Below are 21,098 nucleotides of genomic sequence, written 5' to 3' on the forward strand. Positions count from 1 at the left end.
TCTGTGCTGGGGATATTCCTGAAGTAGCAGCAGAAGAGTTCCTCAACTATTACCTTGTGTTTGTGACTTGAAGTTAAAACTTTAAAAAAAAAGAAATATTGTATTAATAAAAATTAGGAATGATGGGATAGGAAATCGAACTCTTTAATTTTTACAAAAGGATATCCATCTAAATTGTCACATACTTCACAATGAAGATGAGCCAAATAACCTGGATATCCTGAAAATGTAGGGCTGGGATTTTCCAAGTCACCCACATCCTCCATCATAAGACCTTTAATGTGAGACAAGTCTAAAGAATACCTGAAACTAAGAAGCCTGAGAGGGAACGGAATGGAGGTTAATTTTCCCCCAAACCACTGGCAGCCTCATGTCTTCCACTTCACTATACAGCTTAGAGCTGCGGCCTTCCATGGTGAGCACCTCGAGATTGCTTTTCCTCTGGGTGGAGTGACGATGAAAGGCAGACTCAAGTGCAGGAAGAAATAACCTCCAGAACCCAAGGGGTTCCCTCTGGAAGCAATGGAAGTGAGGCATCGCCTAGCACTAAAAGCTGCTCCATCACAGGACAATCATTAGCTACAAAAAATATTTCCACTTTTGGAAGTCGGTATGTTCAGCAACCATCTTTAGTGTCTGTAGCAGAAATTAAACTCAACGTGGAATTGAAGTATGGTCTGCTATTGTATTACATGGAATCTTGTGTAAAGAAAATAACACACACAAACAAAAAAAAAATCTCACTTGTAAAAGCCCGATGATTGTTCTGGACAGAAAGAAAATAGCATCCTTCTCTAAACAATGGTTTCCTAGGTTCATCTTTCAAAATTCGGGCCAAATCATGAATTCCAGTGCACACGCACCTCTGAAAGAGCCAAATGAAGAATGTGCAGAACAAAGAATTTATTCAGAGATCTCCTGGATGTTTTTCCTCCTCAAAAATAATGGAAAGTGAGGAGTCCAGATGGGAATGCAGCCACTCTGGGAGAGGACTCTTTTGAGATAAATAGCAAGGCTCTGTAAACAAATCTCCAGGATTAAAGAGGAATTTTGAAAAGACAACTGATTTTAGTTAGTCTGTCTGTTTTTTACTAAATTATTTATACACTAGAGGCCCGGTGCATGGATTCGTGCACTGGTAGGGTCCTTCCCCGGCCAGCAGGCACTGATCGGGACTGGGTGATACGGGCCAGACATACCTGGAGCCCTCCTGCAGTTCCTCCCGCCCTGATCGTGTACTGGTGAGGTCCCTCGGCCTCGGCCTCGGCCTGGCCTGTGGGGATAGGGCCGAAACCGGCCCCTGCACAGATTCACCCAGGACATGTCTGGCCTGTCTCGCCCAGTCCTGATCAGCCGGACCCCAGCAGCAAACTAACCTACTGGCCAGAGCATCTGTCCCCTGGTGGTCAGTGCGCGTCATAGATACTGGGCGAATGGTCGCTTAGGCTTTTATATATAGAGATAGTGTTCTAGTATTTCTGATGTAGTGAAGGGACAATGTTTTATGTAAAAGCTCAAAATACAGACTAAGTTAAAAGACATCATAGTGTGATTTTTAAAACTTGCAGCTTTCTGTTCTGAATTTGAGGCAATGACGGCTCAGCATCACTAGGACCCCTTTCCTGACCACCCTGTTCTGGTGGGACCTGGTTCCTGCTGCTCAGATGAGCCAGGGACTGTGTTGGCTCCCACAGGGCCCTTCCTTCTGCCCGGTGCAGCGCCAGGAGCAGAGCCTTCTCCCACTGAGGTTCCGATCCCTCCCTAGCTGATCTCTGAGATGAGCTCAAGACAAGCAGAAGTGATGGGGAAAGGGCAGTGGGCAGAGGGAAAGAAGTTGGCTTCCTCTAACAGGTAACTGAATGAAATGGCCCTTTTCAGGAGCTCAGGTAAGTGGGACTAACAAATTTTATAGCGCAACTTACAATTTTATAGCCAATTTTTATTTACTTTTAAAAGTACTTAATCCAGTTTAATTTTTGGCCTAGATTCTATTTCAAAGCACTGCATTTTACAATGAATTGCAGACAAAAGTGCTGGGGCATCCTTGTTAAGAGCCAACTGGTTATGATTTGTGAGGGAATCTACAGTGACTTGTTTAACAACAAACCTTGGATTCTCACTTTCCTGGGTCCCTCGATCCCTCTTCTTTTTGCTTATCTTACTCAGGACTGAGTTTTAACACATCCACTGTTTCCCCCCATCCCCCCAACTTACAGAGCAGTGGAAAATACGTTTGTGCTGTACTGGCTGCTTTTGTTTCTCACAATTATTAGCACAGTGACAGACACTCAACCAAAAACCTTCCTTCTGTTGCTACTGTATCACTTATCCCCAAAGACTGCCCGAGATGATGTCACGGTCAATGTCACCTCAAAGCGTCTGCCGAGTTCCAAGCCACAAGGCTACTAAGTGTGCAAGAATGGTTTCTGTTGACCCCACAGGGAAATGGACGAGCAGAGCACAGACACATTACACGGAGCCGAGTGCTATGCGGGGAATAGATCCTCCTTTACCCCCACGGCTTTGGAATGCTACCACCACGCTTTGAAAGCCGCTGGTGCGTGCACCTCGGTTTTGAGTCTTGATTTCTAGTAAAATATGGGAAGACCTAAAAGCTAGCGCGTACGAGCCTGGTGCGACTCAATCGGGGGCACGGATGTGGAGCCAGCCTGCGAAGGCACACTCACCGCCGCTCCAGGGGGCGTCCGTCACTGGAGATGCTGCGGGGAATGTTGGCGGCTCTCTCTGGAGGGGGCATCTTCCCGTCCCCCTTCCCCGCATTCAGCCTCGAGGTCATGGGACTCTGCACCTGGGCCGGCACTTGAGGACCATGAGGCCCCTTGCTGGCGTTCCTCTGCCACTTGTTGTTGTTTCGGAAGGGGAACTTGAACTCGTATGAAACCCCTTCGTTCATTTTGTACTCCATCACGGGCATGCGGTAGGTTTCTGAGCAACTCCTACAGGGGGAGGGCACAGAGAGAAGAAAAACTAGTATTATTTTTCCTTGTTGGTGCAACCACGCTGATTCTCATTAACAGCCAAAATGGATCAAATACTTCACTAATCACTGGGCCCTATAATTAGTTTCCTTTCGAAAATCAGAACCCCAGAAGTCTTACACTTCTCCTTTGCCCAACCCCAACTCTTGAGTCTGAGGCAAGGAGTCCTTGAAAATCAGACAACCAAGGTCACCCTCGTGGGGGTGGGGGTGGGGGGCAGAGTCTGTACTGAGACCTGAGAAGGGAAGGCCACCCGGGCAGCGTGACTGGCAGGGGGGGCAAGCCCTAAGATGGGGGGAAGCAAGCAGTCAGCTTCACAGACTCCTCATGGCATTTTACATCAGGGTTCTACTGGGATGTACAGTTTTGAATATTAGGATCCTGATAGTAAAAAAATTAAGTGCAGAGAAATCTTGAAATCCAAACTGAGAGCTGAATTTAGTTCAGAAGGAGAAAGAAAAAGGCAATTATAGAAATTCTGCAATTATCAGATACCAGGGAGTGAAGCATAATTTCAAATCAGGCTTTCTTTTCCCCCCAAAGTCAGAAATCTCCCATAGCAGGGCTGTCCCCGGTAGTGACATTAATGGCAGGCACAAATGTCTTCTGTGCCACCGTCCCAACTCCCACATCTTAGAAAATGTGGAACCCACTTTCCATTCCCTTACTCCAAACCAGGAAGAATCAAACATTAACTGAAAAAAGCCTATTCCTACCAAAGCATTAACTCAAACTGGGCATCCGAATTTCATCATTAACTGAAAAAAAATTTCTTTCTTTCTTACAGGAATGTCAAAGACTGAGAAGCAGGTGGGCGGATGTAGAGAGGAGGTTAGGGTGATCCTGAAACAGCCCTGGAGAGGCACTTCAGAGGTAACCCATGGCGAGTCCAAGCCACTGCTGTCCCAGAGAAATAAAATGCGAGCCACAAGTACAAGCCACTTATGTCCTTTGAAAAGGTTTAGTACATTAAAAAAGGAAAATAAAACAGGTAAAATTAATTTAATTTTACCCAGTATGTCCAAAATGCTACAATTTCTACATATAATCAATAGACTCATATTAAAAACTATTAATGAGGTTTTCACATTCTTCTAAATTTGGGGTCTTTTACATTCACAGCACGTCTCACTTGGGACTAACCATGTTCCAAGAGCTCTGTGGGGGGTGATTCGTGGCTCCTGTGTTGGACAGAGCAGGTCCGAAGGGCACCCAGCTGAAGGCCTGGTCTTGATTTGGGGAAGGGCTCATGTTGGCGTAAGAATAAGCACAGTGGAAGGTGACTTCCTTTCACGATCTTGTCCATGTATCTCACACATCCCCCCAGGGTACACCGCCCCCCCATCTCCGTGACAGCCCTGGCTCCCGAAAGTGCTACTTTTAAAGCACATGTGTTTGCTAGGTTCTTGCCCGCCCCGGTCTTAGCCCAAGTCTCCAATGGGCACCTTTCCTTGGAGCTTCCTTACCACTCCCTCTGACTCCCCAAAGCCTAGGTCAACCGTCTGCCTAAGGCTTCACCACAGGTTGAGAACCGCTAGCAGGGTCGCCTAAGACCATCAGAAAACATAGATATTTACATTACGATTCATAAAAGTAGCAAAATTACAGTTATGAAGTAGCAACAAAAATAATTTTATGGTTGGGGGTCACCACAACATGAGGAACTGTATTAAAGGGTCGCGGCATTAGAAAGGTTGAGAACCACTGGATTAAGGTATTACATATGTGTCCTTATCCCCCATTATCCCCCTCCAACCCCCTCACTCATGCCTTTACCCCCCTGTTGTCTGTGTCCATTGGTTAGGCTTTATGCATGCATACAAGTCCTTTGGTTGATCTTTGTACGTTTTGAAATGCTGCTCAGAAAGTGCGTGTGCTATTGATCGGAACAAGTGGTAATCGGAAGGAGCAAGGTCTGGTGAATACGGCGGGTGGGTTACTTCCCAGGCAAGATCTTTTAACGTGTCTTTAATTGGTTTTGAAGTGTGTGATGGTGTACTATCATGAAGCAAAATTACTTTGCCGTGTCTTCTGGAACATTCTGGTCGTTTCACGATCAAAGCATGGTTCAAATTGATTATTTGTTGTCAGTAGCGATCAGTATTAATGGTTTCACCTGGTTTTAGAAGCTCATAATACACCACACCTTCCTGATCCCACCAAACACAGAGCATTGTCTTCTTTCCCAAGCGATTTGGCCTTGCAGTCGATGTTGATGGTTGACCCGGATCAACCCATGATTTTGTGCATTTGGGATTCTCAGAATAAATCCACTTTTCATCGCCAGTCACAATTCGATGCAAAGAAGACTTTCTTTTGTGCCGTTGAAGCAACATTTTACTGATGACTATTCTGTTTTCCATTTGTCTTTCGTTCAGTTGATGTGGCACCCATTTTCCTTCCTTTAAAATTTTTCCCATTGCTTGTAAATGATCAGAAATGGTTTGCTGAGCAAACAATCTTTCTGCAAGTTGTTTTTGAGTTTGACACGCATCTTCATGCAATAATGCTTGTTACTGTTGGTCTTCAAACTTTTTCGGTTGACCTGGACGTTCTTTATATTTTACATTGAAATCATCATTTTTAAAGCGTTTAAACCAGTGTTCACAAGTATCTTGAGATGGAGCATGTTCACCATAAGCTTCCCAAATATTCAGCAGCACTTTTCTTCAAAATAAAGTAATGAGTTAAAATTTCCCGCAAATGCTCTTTTTTTGGGCACGAAATTCGACATTTTTAAGCATAAAAATATCTATGATGTTATCACCTTCAGCAAATTTGACATATGAAGTTTTGAAGCTTGTTGTCAATACAACAAAATAGCATACATATCAAATCGCATATATATCAACATGTGTGTAACTCCATCTATTGAAAAAAAATCTGCATTATTAACCGGTACACCTAGTATGCCTTAATGACAATGGCTTTCAAACTTTTTAGACCACAATCCCAGTAAGAAATACCTTTTACACTGTGATACAGCATAAACACCAATACACACTCACACACACTCTTCCTCCGACAGCTTCCATCGACTCCACTCTATGTTACTTCATTTCATTTAAAAAAAAAAAATACACCAGGTGTGACCTCTTAAATCGATTTCATGATCTACTTGAGAGTTATGATCTGGAGTTTGTAAAACATTGCTTTAGAGAACATCTGACATTACCTTTAGCAGTCAATAACTTATGCAATAAACCATTTTCTCTGATGAGGAAATATCACCTTAGGCTTTGATATAAACTCCAGCTTTAAGGCTGATTTCTGACAAATATTCCACTGCAACATTTTTTTTTGGGGGGGGGGGGCTGTCAATGAGGTATTACTGTAGTATGGTTTGAAGTCTTCCATTTTTAACTAAATATGGCATCTGATGTACCGTATTTTCTGGCGTGTAAGACGACTGGGTGTATAGAAGATTTTCCTGGGTTAAAAAGTCGTTTTATACGCCGGAAAATACGGTAGTATCTAGTGCTCTGGGTCTGCAGATATAATGCAATAATGTAGCTCATCAAAAGAATATTAATAACATTTACGGTAACCCATGGAAAATGTCTCTCCAATTCCCTGTCGGGACCAGCTTAGCTTCTCCCCAGCAATGGTCTGTTTTAACATGCAAACTCCGTGGATCTATCACCTCTGCCCTTTCTGTTGGCTGCTAGGAACCGCCACATGTACAGAACTCCAGTATCATGTATTGTGGACACTATTTTTCAAAAATTTCCCCCTCGGCCACACTTTTCCATTATTCCCCCCTCCTCTGCGCCCTCCATGCACACAGAGATGCCCTCACTGAGTTTTAACTTTGTGATACTCTATATTCTACATGTACCTTCAATGGCTGCTTCAAGTCCGCACTGCATCAAGTAGAGGTTAATAAATAATGACACAGAAATAATAATGATGTAATGCAAAACAGACAAGCTGCTTTCATTTTGGGGGCCTTACTTTCTTTGTAAAATGGAAGTTTTGAGATTGATAGTCCCTAAACTTTCTTCCAGCTCAAACACTCTTTGAAATAGTCTTTGAAGCTGCATAACATTTAATACTGAATCTGGTTAAAAGAACCTATTAGCCAAAGATTTTCTCTTCTCTATTGTCTTCATTTCCATCACTCTTAACAGACAGCTAGACACCTGCATACCCTACAATTACAGGATGTGGTCTGACAAGGCCCAGGCAGGGAGTGAGGATTCATTCATAGAGAATGGAAGACAAAGCTTCCAGGAGCTACACCCAGCCATTCTGCCATTTCTACTGCCTCCCAAGGCGGGCGGACTATCCACGCGCTTCCCATCACTCATTGCCCTCCGTAAAATACAAGAACGACGAGAGGTGAACCAGAAGTGAGCAGTACACTGAAGAACAAAGGTGACGACAGCTGGCTTCTAACGACTCTCATGAACGTCCTAAAAGGACCTGCATTACATCATCCCAAGTGAAATCTGATGATGAACAACTCTACCACTCGGAGCTCACAATGGACGGCACTCACAAGCCCCACAACTCTCCGCAGTCGTACATCATTACCCATTCATCAGGTGAGAGAACGAAGGCCTGGAGGCTAATTCGCCCACGACCACAAGGCCAGAACTGGCAGAGGCAGGACTGGAACTCACAGGATTAATCTACTTTTGGGTAGACTTAGGTCAGTCACTAACGAAAGGACACCTCTACTCCAAATCCCCAAATTTCTTCACCTTATAGTGTCCATCGCATCTCACTCAGGGCAGAGCCAATGACAAAATGGAAAACTGGGCACTTCTTAAAGAGCTGTGGTCAACAGAAATTACAAATTCAGTGCCAAACGTGACGCAAAGCGTCGTGCTGAAACCCTCGTCAACTGAAACACACCCTATCTCTTTACTCGCTTCTTCAGTTTTTTATTTCCGTTTCCTTTAATTTCTTGTTACCCGTTATTCTCTCCTTTTTCTGTAAGACACTAAGAAATGCAGGTAGAAACACAGTTGAGCAGGATATTGAACAAATCATCATAAGACTGGACTCCTGAATCAGGAAAGTTAGGTGTCTGAGGACAGCGAGGTCCCTGCGAGTGTGCGACTTTGGCTCAGGAAAAGCACTTACCCTCCTCTGAAAACGGAGAGGTGTGAGCCCGAGGACCTCTAACCGCTGCCCTCTGGCTTCTGCATTTTTAAAGACTTGGTGACCCATTTTTACTTATAAGGTAATTTTCTCCCTTTATGTAACTTGTTGGTTTTCCTCTCTTTCTCTGGAATGACCCTTAATTGCTTTCTTTAAAAACTGCAGTTGACTGGCTCCGCGCAGCATAAGGGCTCCCCACTCCCAGGCATCACCATCAGAACATCAGTTTAATTGCTCTCTGGGTATTTTCCATCTTGCCAAGAGAATGGCTGTTGAAGGTTCGGAGGTGACAGATTCGGAGGTGAAGACAGGTTAACACTGGTCATGAACTGGTGGACGGTGAGGGCCCTCCTGCAGTGCACCTCACTCAGGGCGCTGCCTGCCAGGGAAGCACCAAACCTGCTCCGGCAGCAGCCGCTGGGCCGGCTCTTGGGCAGGTTCGGAACCTTTCCAAACCTTGTTCCCCTCATGGTTTTAATGGAGGTAGGGCTGGCGGGAAGATTTCTTTAAAAAGCCTGGTACACAGGAGGGGCTCAGATAATTTGCTTTATTTTCCCTACCCCTTCTTTTCCTTAATTAATGACTCTCCCGTGTGAACACACATTGATGTTTGTAATTATGTACAATCACCCCCCCCCCCCCCCCTCAGGTACCCGGTGACCCTGAGAAGGGGGTGGAGTGGGGGCAGCGTGCCTGGAGGGGAGGCCTGTTCTGCCTCTCGCTGGAGCTGCAGTAACAACTGACAGAGAAGAAGAGAGTGACTAGTCAAAGAAGAGAGTCATTAGTCGCTGGGAAAACAGCAGTGGGAGTGTGAAGTGCGGAGGAGAAGGAGAAAAATGACAGAAGAGAATTCTCTTATTTTGCTAAAAATCATAGCAAGGTGTTAATGCTTCAACTGCTCCTTTGAAGTTGGTCTAAGGGAGAGTGGGGCGAGCAGGGCTTGCAGTCCTGCAAAGGCATCGATGGCACGTCTCACCTGCTCAGAAGGCCTGACGGGCATTTTGGATGGAAACTGTAGTGAAAGGAGCAGAGTAAGTCAGGGCCCGTGGGCTGTGTGGTAGGCGCACCCTCCACCCAGCCTCCCTCTCACCCCGCACCCTGACGCCCTGGGTCATGTCACCACCAGAGCTCACTGGCTAGGAGAGGATGAACTAGTGACTTAGAAGCAGTGTGGGGACAAATACGGCTCATTCATTCAGGGTGGGTGGGAGCCACCTGTCCTGGTTTGCAAGTGTGAACTGTGAGCCTGTATCCCAACTCTGCGTTCAGCGGGGTCAAGTTAGTAGCTTGAAATTGGCCGCAGTGGGAGTATTTACACCACAGGAATTAGCAAATGTTCCAAACCAAAGCTCTTTTCCCGCACAGAAAGCCAGGTCACCCACAAGTCCCTGCTTATACTGGTGTGTGGGGTTTGTACTCCGAGCATATAGAGTAGCAGTTAAGAGCTTGGATTTGCAAGTAAAACTTAATGATGACCTTAGGAAGTTACTAACCTTTCTGAGTCTTTGTTTCCTTTAAACAGAAAAAAATATTAATGGTATTACCTCACAAGGTTGTTATAAAGACTAAATGCACTAATCCGTATGAAAGTGCTTTTCCAGGACTTGGCATATCAAATACTCAGCCAATGTTGTTTTTACCAACACACCACAGAAGGCATAGCTAGCCTGGTATGTCACAGTCCGTAAGCCACCTCCTATCATGGACCCATCTTTCTAGTCACTATCCACAACCCATGCCAGCAATGTTCCCCCTCCAACCTGTCTCCTCACACACTCACACGCCCGTTCCCCGCTCCTGCCCCCAACACAAGCTGGGGACTAGAAACAAGGGAAAAGAGCTCTGAGCAAACAAGGTGGCGTTGAGAGACCTACAGGCTTCCTTTTGAGGAGATTAGTCCTCAGACCAGCAGCGATAACTGTACCGTGTGTAATTAAGGTGGACAAGTCACAAAGCTTGGTTATCTTCTCCAGTTTATGGCTGCCTGTTCAGAGACAATAAAGTAGGCAATCTATAGGAGAGATCAAGGGACAGAAGACAAACAGCCAAGGGGAGGAGCACAGAGCAGCTGGAGGGCTGGCAGGACCCTCACTGCCTTTCTGACGCACCCCGAGAGCCGCCTCGAGTCCCAGTTCAGCAGAATGGTGACCCCCAATGCTGATGTGCTTGAGAAGCTAGAGACCTGGCCCACTCAAAGGCAGGATATGTGTGCAAGGCAGTTTCAGAATATTTACCGCCCCCTCTCCAAAAAAAATAGCTGAAACGAAAAGTTCTGGATATATATTTTGGTTTCTAGAGAAATCCAATCATCCAAAATGGAGTATTTCTTTCTTTTTAAAAAATTGTTTTTATTGATTTTTTTGTTGTTGTTGTTGAGAAAGGAGAGGGATAGAGAGATAGAAACATTGATGAGAGAGAAACATTGATCAGCTACCCCCTGCATGCTTCCTACTGGGGATTGAACCCACAACCCAGGCATGTGCACTGACCAGTAATCGAACCAGTGACCTCTTAGTTCATAGGCTGATGTTCAACCACTGAGCCACACCAGCCGGGCAAAACAGAGCATTTCTTAAAGCAGTCAGACAAAGGGATTTCACCGTATTTTCACAGAGGCGCATACTCTCTAGACCAGCAGTCGCCAACCTTTCGGACACCACGGACCACCGGTTGGCGACTGCTGCTCTAGACCATCCAGGAGGGAAGCAGTATTAAGAAATACTATCACAGTCTGGCCTGCAATGTTTGGTTTGAAGACCCGAAGTACATTTAGGTTGTCATTGCTGCCTATTTTTAAAGGACATCGATGACCCATCATAACTGTTCATACATTCTACCACCTGATGTTCATGCATCTGTGAGAGTGCAGGTGCAGACCATATTTTGGGCGGTGGGGGGGGGGGGGACCGATAAAGAAGGTATATTAAGAGAAACTCTTAGAAAATAATGGGTTCAAAGCAAATTAACAGAAAAAAGAAGAAAAAAAACCTAGCAAAAATAGCATGTGTATGCCCAAAGGAGAAAAGTAACAGTTGATTAAATCTGTTCCAACAAGAAACCTCCCCAGAGACTGAGAGATTGAATTTTCACCAGCGCTGCTGGCTTGGCAGGAGCTGGGAGGGCGGGAGCTCCCGGGCTTCCCTTTGGGGAAAGGCTGGAACCAACTGCCAAAGAACCGAGAGCAGGATCAGCTCATCGGAAGCCAATTCCTGACACACGGATGCAGTTAAGAAAAAGCCTGGTCAGTCACGTTCAGCCCTCCAGGCGGAGATAGCTGGGTCGAAACAGCACTTTTGAGTTTTGGACGGCATCTGGGTACAAATGAGAGATTCCTAAGAATGAGTGTCACGCAACATAAGAGGAAAAAGCCTGACAGCTTGCGATGCTGAGCGCCTTCTACTGTGAAGTGTGCACTGATTCTCAGCTACTGGTGCAAGATGTTTGAGATGCTATTACCAGACTTCTCTATCTGGAACAGCAACTTCATAAATTGAGAGATGTAAATCCTGGGAACGGTCCAAGTGAGTCATTCTTTCCAGCTGCTGCTGCCACATGCCGAAAGGGAGCTGTCCTCAATCAGACTTGCCGTGGATGGAACTGCAGCGTCGCATGTAACCTAGTGCTCCCACAGCACCCTGCTCCCCTACCCAGGAGACCTTCCACACGGCACACAGACCCAGCCCGGGACCCTCAGGCTCAGCTGCCCAGGCAGACCTACCTCCGTGGGGTGCAGTCATCATGCGGGGGGATAATGACGACCTTCACCGTGACGGACGTTCTCAGGAGATCGATCATCTGCTCGTGGCTCAGAGTGGCCACGGCCACCTTGCAGATCTCCACCAGCCGGCTGCCCTGCCTCAGCCCCGCCTGCCAGGCGTAGCCGTAGGGCTCCACATCCGCCACGATGCCCTCGTAGTTGACATGGAAGCCAAGCTGCCCTAGCCCATTCCTTCGCAGAGTCATCTCCACGGACTCACAGCCTTTTGACACAAACTAGACAAGGGAATGAAAGAGCACGGTTTAATGAAACGGGATTAAGTGGTAAGTGGTGGACACGAACTGGCAGCACATTGCAAACAGGGCCACTTCTGAATACTCTGCTGCCAGCCACAGAGCCGTCTGGTTGTTTCCCCTTCCCTGGTCCATTCATTAGGCCAAAAGGAACATCTTTGTTGCATCCAAAGAACTCAATAGCTTCACCGAAGTGACAAGGAAACCTCTAACAGAGACCCACAGGGAGCTGGCTGCCAAGAGAAACCATATTCTGCTACTTACTTTCTCCTTAGAAACATTCAAGGCGGCAGATACCCAATCAAACAATTCTTTTCAACAACGGATGCAGACTGGCTGGGCTACATCATTGGTCACCAAGGCGGTGGGATCACACCATGGTTTCCAACACACACAGTAAGTGTGTCTTCCCCTGACCTACTGCTTTTCTTTCTGAAAAACTGATGGGGAATGAATGTCAGGTAAACTTGGTGTTGCTTCACATCGTCAAGGGGGTTTTCAGAGGAGCTGATAAAAGCACGAGCCTCAGGGACTTGGCTCTGGTCTGTCCCGGAAGTTTTGTCAAAGGGAAACTGCACGTGGGTTAAGGGAGGAAAGGCTCACCTGCAACCTTCTGACAATCTCCTTGATATCCTCATTGTTAGTGAAACTCTCCACCGAGACACATTCTCCTCGCTCGTAGAAGATTTTGAGGCTGGTGTCAGTTGAAGTCCACCCTATCACGTCTCTGCAGGAACAGTTGAAAACCACGCTCTTTGTTTCCTGTTCGATGAGGACGATGAACTCATTGGAGACCCCGAGAAGGCAGTCTATCTCCATAGCCTTGGTGTAGTCCTTAGCGCGGACGGCCCACACAATGGCCCCCATGCTGCTCAGCTCAGCTCCTGGGTACGGCTTAGACTTTTCCTTCTTCTTGGAGGCCAGAGAGATGAACGGGAATTTGCCAGATGGGTCAATAGGGGTGTTGGTGACATTCTTTTCGGCCAGATCCTTCAGGTATTCCTGGCGCGTCCGAGTCGCCATGGCCCGGAACTTTTCTGACTTGTGAGCAGCGTTTTCTGCGTTTATCACTTTGGCCAGAAGGAAGTCCCTGAACACATTTGACTTAGGGAAAGTGACCCCTTTGGGGATGGGAGGTCCAAAGGAAGGCACATCTCTGGACCTGGTGACAGCCACACTAAGATCAAGGAGAAAAAAGTTGGTCAACACTCTGCAGTCTCAAAGCAAGAGAATAAAACACATTTTCTCGAAGACAAAGATGTCCCTCAAAAGGAAAATAATTGTCACTGTTCCCGAAGAAATAATGCACATTTCTGCTTACCATGAGCACACTTTTTCTTTCATTCAACCACATTTAGAATTTATAGAACACATTTTTTTTCCAGGCCAAAAAACCTCCTAAAAACTTAAAGTAAAAATATTCTTTTCATTAACAAATGGTAAACCAAATATAACTTCATGAAATAAAAATTACTGACTATTCTCCATAAAAGACAGTATTTTAAATATCTACTGATTCTTTCCCAGGGGAGTTAGTATAATCACATGACCATTCAGAACAAGTACAGATTCTGTAAGAACATTAGTGTGGTTTCTATTTTAGATATGACGCTCCTAAGCATTTGCTTATCATGAAAATACCAAAAGATGCATGACATAAGAGAGATGTATTAAAATTTCTTTTAAACTAAACAAACATTACTTGTTGGCCTATGCATCGGGCATTATGCCACCAAATCAAAAGCATAATTTAAAAATGAAAATTGACATTTGAGTAAGGTATTAAAATGACTTTGATCTCTAGAGTATTAATAGCAACAATGCTTTAAAGTCTTATTTTCAAACTGAGCTATTCTTTGGTCCGCATTCTCTACTTTTGGTGTTTGACAATTTGTTTGTGAGGAGAATGTTTTCCTTTTCTCATTCCTTTAAGCAAAATTGACTAAAGAAAGCCTGTTTGTCACTTCTCCTATACATTGTTAAAAGTGGGCCCAAGGACCATACGAGAATCTGTAAAAACCTATTATTCTTTAACCTCAAAAGGGAAAATATATTTCCTAAAACAACAAGAACAACAGGAGTTAAATAAATACAAAGAGGCTGTGTGTTTTATATCATGTCCCAAGGTCTCATCCAAGGCCTCAGCAAAGTTTGAGAGGGCTGTAAATGATGACTCTAGCAGGTCAAACATCCCTCTTTTCAAATTACCTAATTATTTAAAGTAAGTCAATTATGCAATTGTAAAGCAATAGAAAATCTGTTCCTTCTGAACTCCCAGAATGGAAAGAAGATAGAGAGCATGCATCTTTAAAAATAATTGAAGAACTCAGTTTCATTATTTTATACTTTTATATATACTTATATATTTGGCTTTTCTTTCATTATTTTATTTTTGTTAACTCTCAACCGAAGATATTTTTTCCCACTTATTTTTAGAGAGAGTAGAAAGGAGGGAGGAATGGGAAGGGAAAAGGGAGAGAGAAACATTGATGTGAGAGAGACACATCTATTGCCTCCCGCACACACCCACACATGGCTGGAGACTGAACCTGCAACCCAGGAACATTCCCTTGACCAGGAATCGAACGTGGGACCCTTCAGTGCATGGGCTGATGCTCTAACCAATGAATGCACCAGCCAGAGCATGACTTTGCTTTTCAAAAAAAATTTGCTTCTTGTCAAAATAGGATAAATTGAAAACAGCAACTTTAGACACAATTTATATATTTTGTCAGAAAATGCCACCAAATGGACTATTTGTTGCTTTTCAGAAATTTACTATTATTTTTTAAAGACTATCTAGTTCACTTCATAACAAAGAAAGTGGCAAGCAACACTCCATTTTCTAACTGGAGAAGAGAATTTGAAGAAACCTCCATATGTAGTATAGCCTAATTATGCAAGTATTAGAGAGGCAATTTTTCTTGTCTACTGTGAACTCTCTGGCTTGAATACTGACAGCTGTATAATTTAAATTTGATCACGTTATATTTTTTTTAAGTCAAGCAAAAGATGCTAAAATCCAGATTTGCTGGCTTATCTAAGAGGAATCCTGTGAGGATCCAGAAATATTTAACATCTTTCATTTTTAAATTGGCAATTTCTTTTCTGGCTAATTTCACTTCAAATCATTTTTTTTTTCTCAAGAAGCAGCTGTGATTTTATTTTAAATAAGGAGAGGAAAATGCTTAGGAGGGGGTGTGAATATGAGCACCATCCATCCACTTACCCCTTGCACTCACTGGCTTCCTACAGATCTATTTATTAACTGATAGAACTTGAGACAAACATACTGAAAACCCACCAACAATTAGAAGCCTCTAGAATAAACCATGAGAAAAAGAACCGAATCCTTAACCTATAATTATCACTGATTCACTGTGGTAGGGAGGTAAATGATACAGACACTAAAGTCAGTTTTGCATCATTAGAAATAGAATCTTTACTGAAGATGAGGAAGATGATACCCTAACGTGCTCTTTTCAAATAAAGGGTTCTGTTTTTGGGTAAATCTAACTTTTCTGCAAGATTAAGAGGTCATTAAGTTAAGTACCACAAATTCTGAACTCTTGATAATAAGGTTGCCTAAAGCTAAGTAGGAAGAATATTTTGCCTCTATAAGAAAAGAAGCCTTTCCAGAATTTCAGTTTGCTGTATATAGACACTTAAAATGTATTAATTATAAATGGTTCTTGCTATTTTTAAATAGCAGATTCCAAAGGGCTTGGCATTCTCACGTTTGCCTTGTATGCAATTTTGCATCTCCTTAGAATACATTCTTTAAAATTATAGCCATGCCTTATTTACTCAGAATTGTGGAGGACTAGGATGTTCTACTCAAGAGGGTTATCTAGAGGACAGACAGACAGACAGAAGTTCAGAGGCTGAACAGTTATGGAAAGTGAACACTGGATGGAAAGAAAACTTTGAGAATTCAATGTTCCTCAAACTCTGCCAATAAAATCTTGAGTTTCATCTTAAAATTCATCTTGGTTTTACATTCTACTGAAGAATATGTTCCCTTTAACACAAAATATGTTCTGTCTCCAAAATCTTGGAATAGCCTGAGGGACCAGGAAGGTGCTCTGTGTCTTACTCGGTCATTTGACATATCCTTGAACCTGCATTTGAACAGCTGGTATGGATTCTTCCCTTCTCCAGGAAACAGACCAGAGAAGTGAAACCATTGCCCAGAGCTTGTCAGAGAGAGCCAGGATTGGAATCCGAGCTTCTGGACAGCTGAAAGCCTGCTCTATGACAAGACCACACTTATTTCCCCTGAAAGAACAATTTAAACTTCCCAGTCTTGAGGTACTTGCAAAAGGGACCATCCATAAGAGTCACATGGCAAAGAGACCACCCAAAGGCTGTTTATAGTGGGTCTGGACCTTGTAACATTTGCTGACATCAAAGACCTTGGAAAAAGTAGCACTACTTGATGCCCAGAGCCAATTTCAAGTTGGGAATGTTATAGACACATCTGAACAGAAGCCTCAATGGAAAAAAGTGAGAATAAGACACCTGGACTTTTGAAACACCATGGGAACAGCAGTAAATTTCTAGCCCAAAATTTAAAAGGAAGGGGATTTAGCATTAAAACGGAGGGAGTTTCCCCATCTTTCGAGCCTGGATCAGATTTCCGGCTGGTAAGCTTCCTAGAAAGAGAAAGCAGAGCTGGGCAAAGGACAGAAAAGACAGTGGAAAAGCAAATGTGTGCCCATCATTCGCTCCCTGGGGCTTTCGACTTCCCATAGCATTCACTAGCCAGCTCTCGGTGAGCACCCGCGATACACTGGGCACCGGGCTGATGTTGAGGGTCAAGGATGAGATGGCACAGGCTCAGCCCTCCAGAAGCTCCAAGTCTGGTGGGCGCTACATCCAGTGGTTTGCACGGTCCCCTGGGAGTTGTGGGGTGTACTGGAAACACTAGCAAAGGCACTGTTGCTAGTCTGGGGAGGTAAGGGGAGCCCTCCAGAGAAAAGCAAGCAGGAATTCATCAGATGAAGGAGGGGCAGGGGTGTGTGCGAGGAGAGGCATTCCTGCCCAGAGAGGAACATGTGCAGAGGAGGGGCAGAGTACAGTATGTTCTGGGAGCTGTAAGTAGCTCCACATGTCTCAAGAATGAAACGGGGGGTGAGCAGAGGACTGGTGGAGGTGCCAGTGGAGGCTGAGAGACAGGAGATGCCGGATCCGCAGGACTTGAGCTGCAGGCTTTGCCAGGCAGCCTGAACTTTTCCCTAAGTGGTTTAGGTACACACGAAGAGAACATACTCAGATCTTTGTCTTAGAAAGTGCAGCTACACTGGACAATAGGAATGCTAACTAATTATGGCTTGGAATAGACTTTCTGAAAGACATTTCCACCACTTGATCCACTTTGATTTTCCCGCTAGCTGAAGCTTGCATGTTTATTTTTACTCAAGAGAAGAAAGGAAAGGGGCATTTAATGTGCGTATACCACACTCCCGCCTACGCGAGATACTTTCCTTAAGGGATTTAACTAGATGTCAAGCACCCTTCCATGCACAGGAAGGGAAATTTAAGATCTGAGAGGCTGAACAATCTGGTCTGATTCCAAGTGCTTTTTGAGCTACATCACACTCACTCCTTTCAACATGTATTACATTTTAACCACTGGATATGGAGATCTTTCTGAGAGGAGAAACAGATTTCTACCTTCCTAAATATAGTTACCGACCATAAATTAACATCTATTTCAAAGACTCAGGATCATTATTATGAACACATTACTATACTCGTTCTAAAGTGGATAATTCTTTAATTTCATAAAAAGTGGGTCAATGTTCCAATTTTCAAATGTTTAAGACATTCTAAGATTTATTAATAGTCTTTTTTTCTCAATTGATCCAAATAAGGCCCACACATTGCAATTAATTAATTTCATCTTAAAAAATTTTTTTGTTTATTCCCCTCCACTTCTCTTTTTCTTTTCCCCCTGCAATTTACTTATTATAGAAATTAGGCTGTGTATCACAAAAAGTTGTCCAGAGTCTGGATTATGCTGAAACAAGCACCCTCTGTCTTTTGTATTTCCTGTAGTTGGCTTCTCTAGAGGTTTGGCTGGATTCAGATTCAGTTTTGGAGGGACAGGGGGGATAGGACTAATTCAATCATGGGGCTGTGTTCTCCCCTTATGTAACACATATTTATCTCTTTTGGTGATATTTGCAGCAGCCTTTCATAATTAATGTCTAGATCCATTAATTCCCTAGTTGTTAATAAGTGGTGAAAAAATTTTTTTTCACTGTTTGTGCAAACTGAGGCCCTCAGAGTGAGTGAAGTATATTTGGTTGTTCCCAAACCAAGTGACCCTAGTCTGCAATGCTTATTGAATTTGTATTTTTGATGTGAATAGTTTTCTGCATCTCCCTTATCAGAAATCACTTATTGATGTTTCAAAGACATCCTGGGCACTAAATAGCTCCTTTATCTTCTTGATTTGTTGCTTCTAATCTGCTCCATCAAGTGGACCAGACAATTACACTCATTGTAGTAATATAAATAAAATAAGAGAGACCAGAGGGCTCTCTTATCAGGTATGGCACAAGCTTTAGTACACAGACTTACTGATAAATTTCTTAGTTCCTAGCTGTCTACTACTCAAGGTCACCTGGCTCTGGGATTAGTTGAATTAGTCAGTTTTTCCTATGTAAACTTTCCAGAGAGAGAGAGGACGCCCAGACCAGGGCCTCATTCCCTATCTACTATAAGGATTTTTCTCTCTTGGTTCCCTTGTTGCATCCCAGGGCCCAGAATAGTACCTAGCACATTTATGACACGGGCTGTTAAAAACTGGTGAAAAATAAATGAACAACAACAACAAGCCCCAAATTTGTCTTTTTGAGGTTACCTTGTATGTTACATTGGCTAAATTGTCCTAAGGCTCTGTTTACAGTGCTCAGTGTTATTTGATGGCCCAGCATTCTAAGGGCCTCCACTGGCTAGTAAGCTTTCCTACAGCAATAGCCTTCTCACTGTGCTTTCCACCTTCCTGTGACTGCACTTCAGTGTATGCTGCACTCCTGGCATCACTTCTTTTCCCCACTGAATTCCATCCGTCTGTGCTTTGAAACACACACTAAATCTCATTTTCTCATTAAACGCTCCTTGTAACTTCAGCCTATACTGAGCCCACATTCTTCTACACAATTACAGCAAGAAGCTCCTTTGAAGAAACCACTCTTAAACTTACCACAGTACAGACACCGAGTAGACATCAGTGAATACAGGAGAGTGCTCACAGGGGAGAAAGTTGGGAACAAGAGCTTTTAAATGACAAAAAGCAGTCCGATCACTCTACATCATGTAGTGATATTTGCATAACTTTAAATAAATAATTAAATAAAATGTAATAACTATTAGTATAAGTAACATTAAATAAAATTAGTATAAGTCAATGTAGCACCATACTTTTCAACCAAAGTGCTCCTAATGCAAGAGGCCTATAAGGTCATATCCCTAGGAGTTTGGGGAGAGGCTGGGGTATGAGAAAAACTCACAGGTATAAAAATTATTTGAAGACCCACATTTTATCTTAAAATTGATACAAATTTCTATGCTACTTCATAATACCTTTCATGAGAAAATAAACCCCTTCACACCCATTTCCCTAAGCTTTAAAGGCCACATAAGAAGTGCCCTGTTTATTCTGAGCTTTGAAACCTCTCCTGACCTCACCACGTACCCCAGGAAACATGCCTACCTCGGCTGGAGAAGGAATGAGAAAAGTTAATGCACCTCAAGTTTACAATAGGAAAAGATGACATTTTCGTTTCTTGTAATTTCCTTCAGTGATGTTACAAACTGATGTGTTGGCTTGGATTTACAAAAGGGCAAGAGTCAGTTTATAAGCAATGAATTGAACCTTCAAACAAGCTTGGCCACTAGGAAATTCCAGACTAACTCACCCATGTGACCAGCAGGGGTGTGCAGTGTCCTGCAAAGGCTCCCAGCCTGACATGGTGGGTTAAGATCCAGGCAACAAATTAAAAATAAGAAAAAGACAGCAAAAATCATGATCTTCAGGCTGGAGGTGGGGTGCAGGCTTGAAAAGAATAAAACAGGTGTCACCTCCTCATCTAGCCAACTGTTTAGACTTGCACGTGTGGCTACTGAGCTCCACAGGTTGCCAGTGTGACCAAGGAGTATTACATTATATTAAATTCCAAAAACTGACCCTCAACTCACCTATTTGAAAGCTTGCATGTTTAGAAAAATCTGAGTATGTGAGTCTACTTTTCCAACTGCAAGTTCTATGAAATCTAAAAGCAGATTATTTCTAATGAAAAATAAGCATCCTGAGATAAGCAATAAGTCTAAAATGTAGCCTAGATTTCCAAGTCTTAGTCCACAAACTTATAAACTATCTTAACAATTTTAAAATTAAAAAATTACTTGTTGAAATAATATTTGGGGTATTATCAGGTAAATAAAATATATTATTGGCTCAAAGTCACATATCGTTAAAATTTTACCTATATCTTGTTACTTAAAAAAACAAACACAGGGCTATTACACATATAAAATTAATATGTGGCTTGCCTTTGTCTAAATAAAATGCTTTCCTTATATTTCCTTATAAATGGGAAAGCATTTTATTTAGACAAAGGCAAGCCATGTATTAATTTTATATATGTAATAGTCTACTTTTTAAAGTAACAAGATAAAGAAAATGCATGCTGTGTACTGGGTTCATGCAAAGGATTTCATGCTACTTTGAAAGCTAAACCCTTGTGAATGGTCACTAGGAAGTCTGGGGAGTGGGAACCTAAGTAGTTTCTCTTAAAAACCATTCACAAGGAGTTAGCTTTCAAAGTAGCATGAAATCCTTTGCATGAACCCAGTACACAGCATGCTTTAAGAGTTAGGGTGTTTTCTAAATGCAGTTACCCATCCCATTACCATCAATGCCCTACGCTTTCTTTCTCCACACCTAACTGACGCAGCTTTCAGAGGCCA

General features: G+C 43.3%; 1 protein-coding gene across 4 annotated transcripts in view; it reads right to left on the reverse strand.

Annotated features, from left to right (window-relative positions):
- The window catches only part of SIPA1L1 (signal induced proliferation associated 1 like 1), a 135,788-nt gene that overhangs the window by 61,379 nt on the left and 53,311 nt on the right, over positions 1–21,098 (reverse strand). For all 4 annotated transcript variants that reach the window (XM_008138885.3, XM_008138884.3, XM_054715946.1 and 1 more), the window contains exons 7-9: positions 12,723–13,296; positions 11,827–12,101; positions 2,688–2,957 (exon numbers count right to left, since the gene is read on the reverse strand). In XM_008138885.3, the coding sequence (XP_008137107.1) occupies positions 2,688–2,957; positions 11,827–12,101; positions 12,723–13,296 (1,119 nt within the window). The remainder of the gene's footprint in view (positions 1–2,687; positions 2,958–11,826; positions 12,102–12,722; positions 13,297–21,098) is intronic.

This window comes from Eptesicus fuscus, chromosome 5, assembly GCF_027574615.1.
Source record: "Eptesicus fuscus isolate TK198812 chromosome 5, DD_ASM_mEF_20220401, whole genome shotgun sequence".
NCBI lineage: Eukaryota > Metazoa > Chordata > Mammalia > Chiroptera > Vespertilionidae > Eptesicus > Eptesicus fuscus.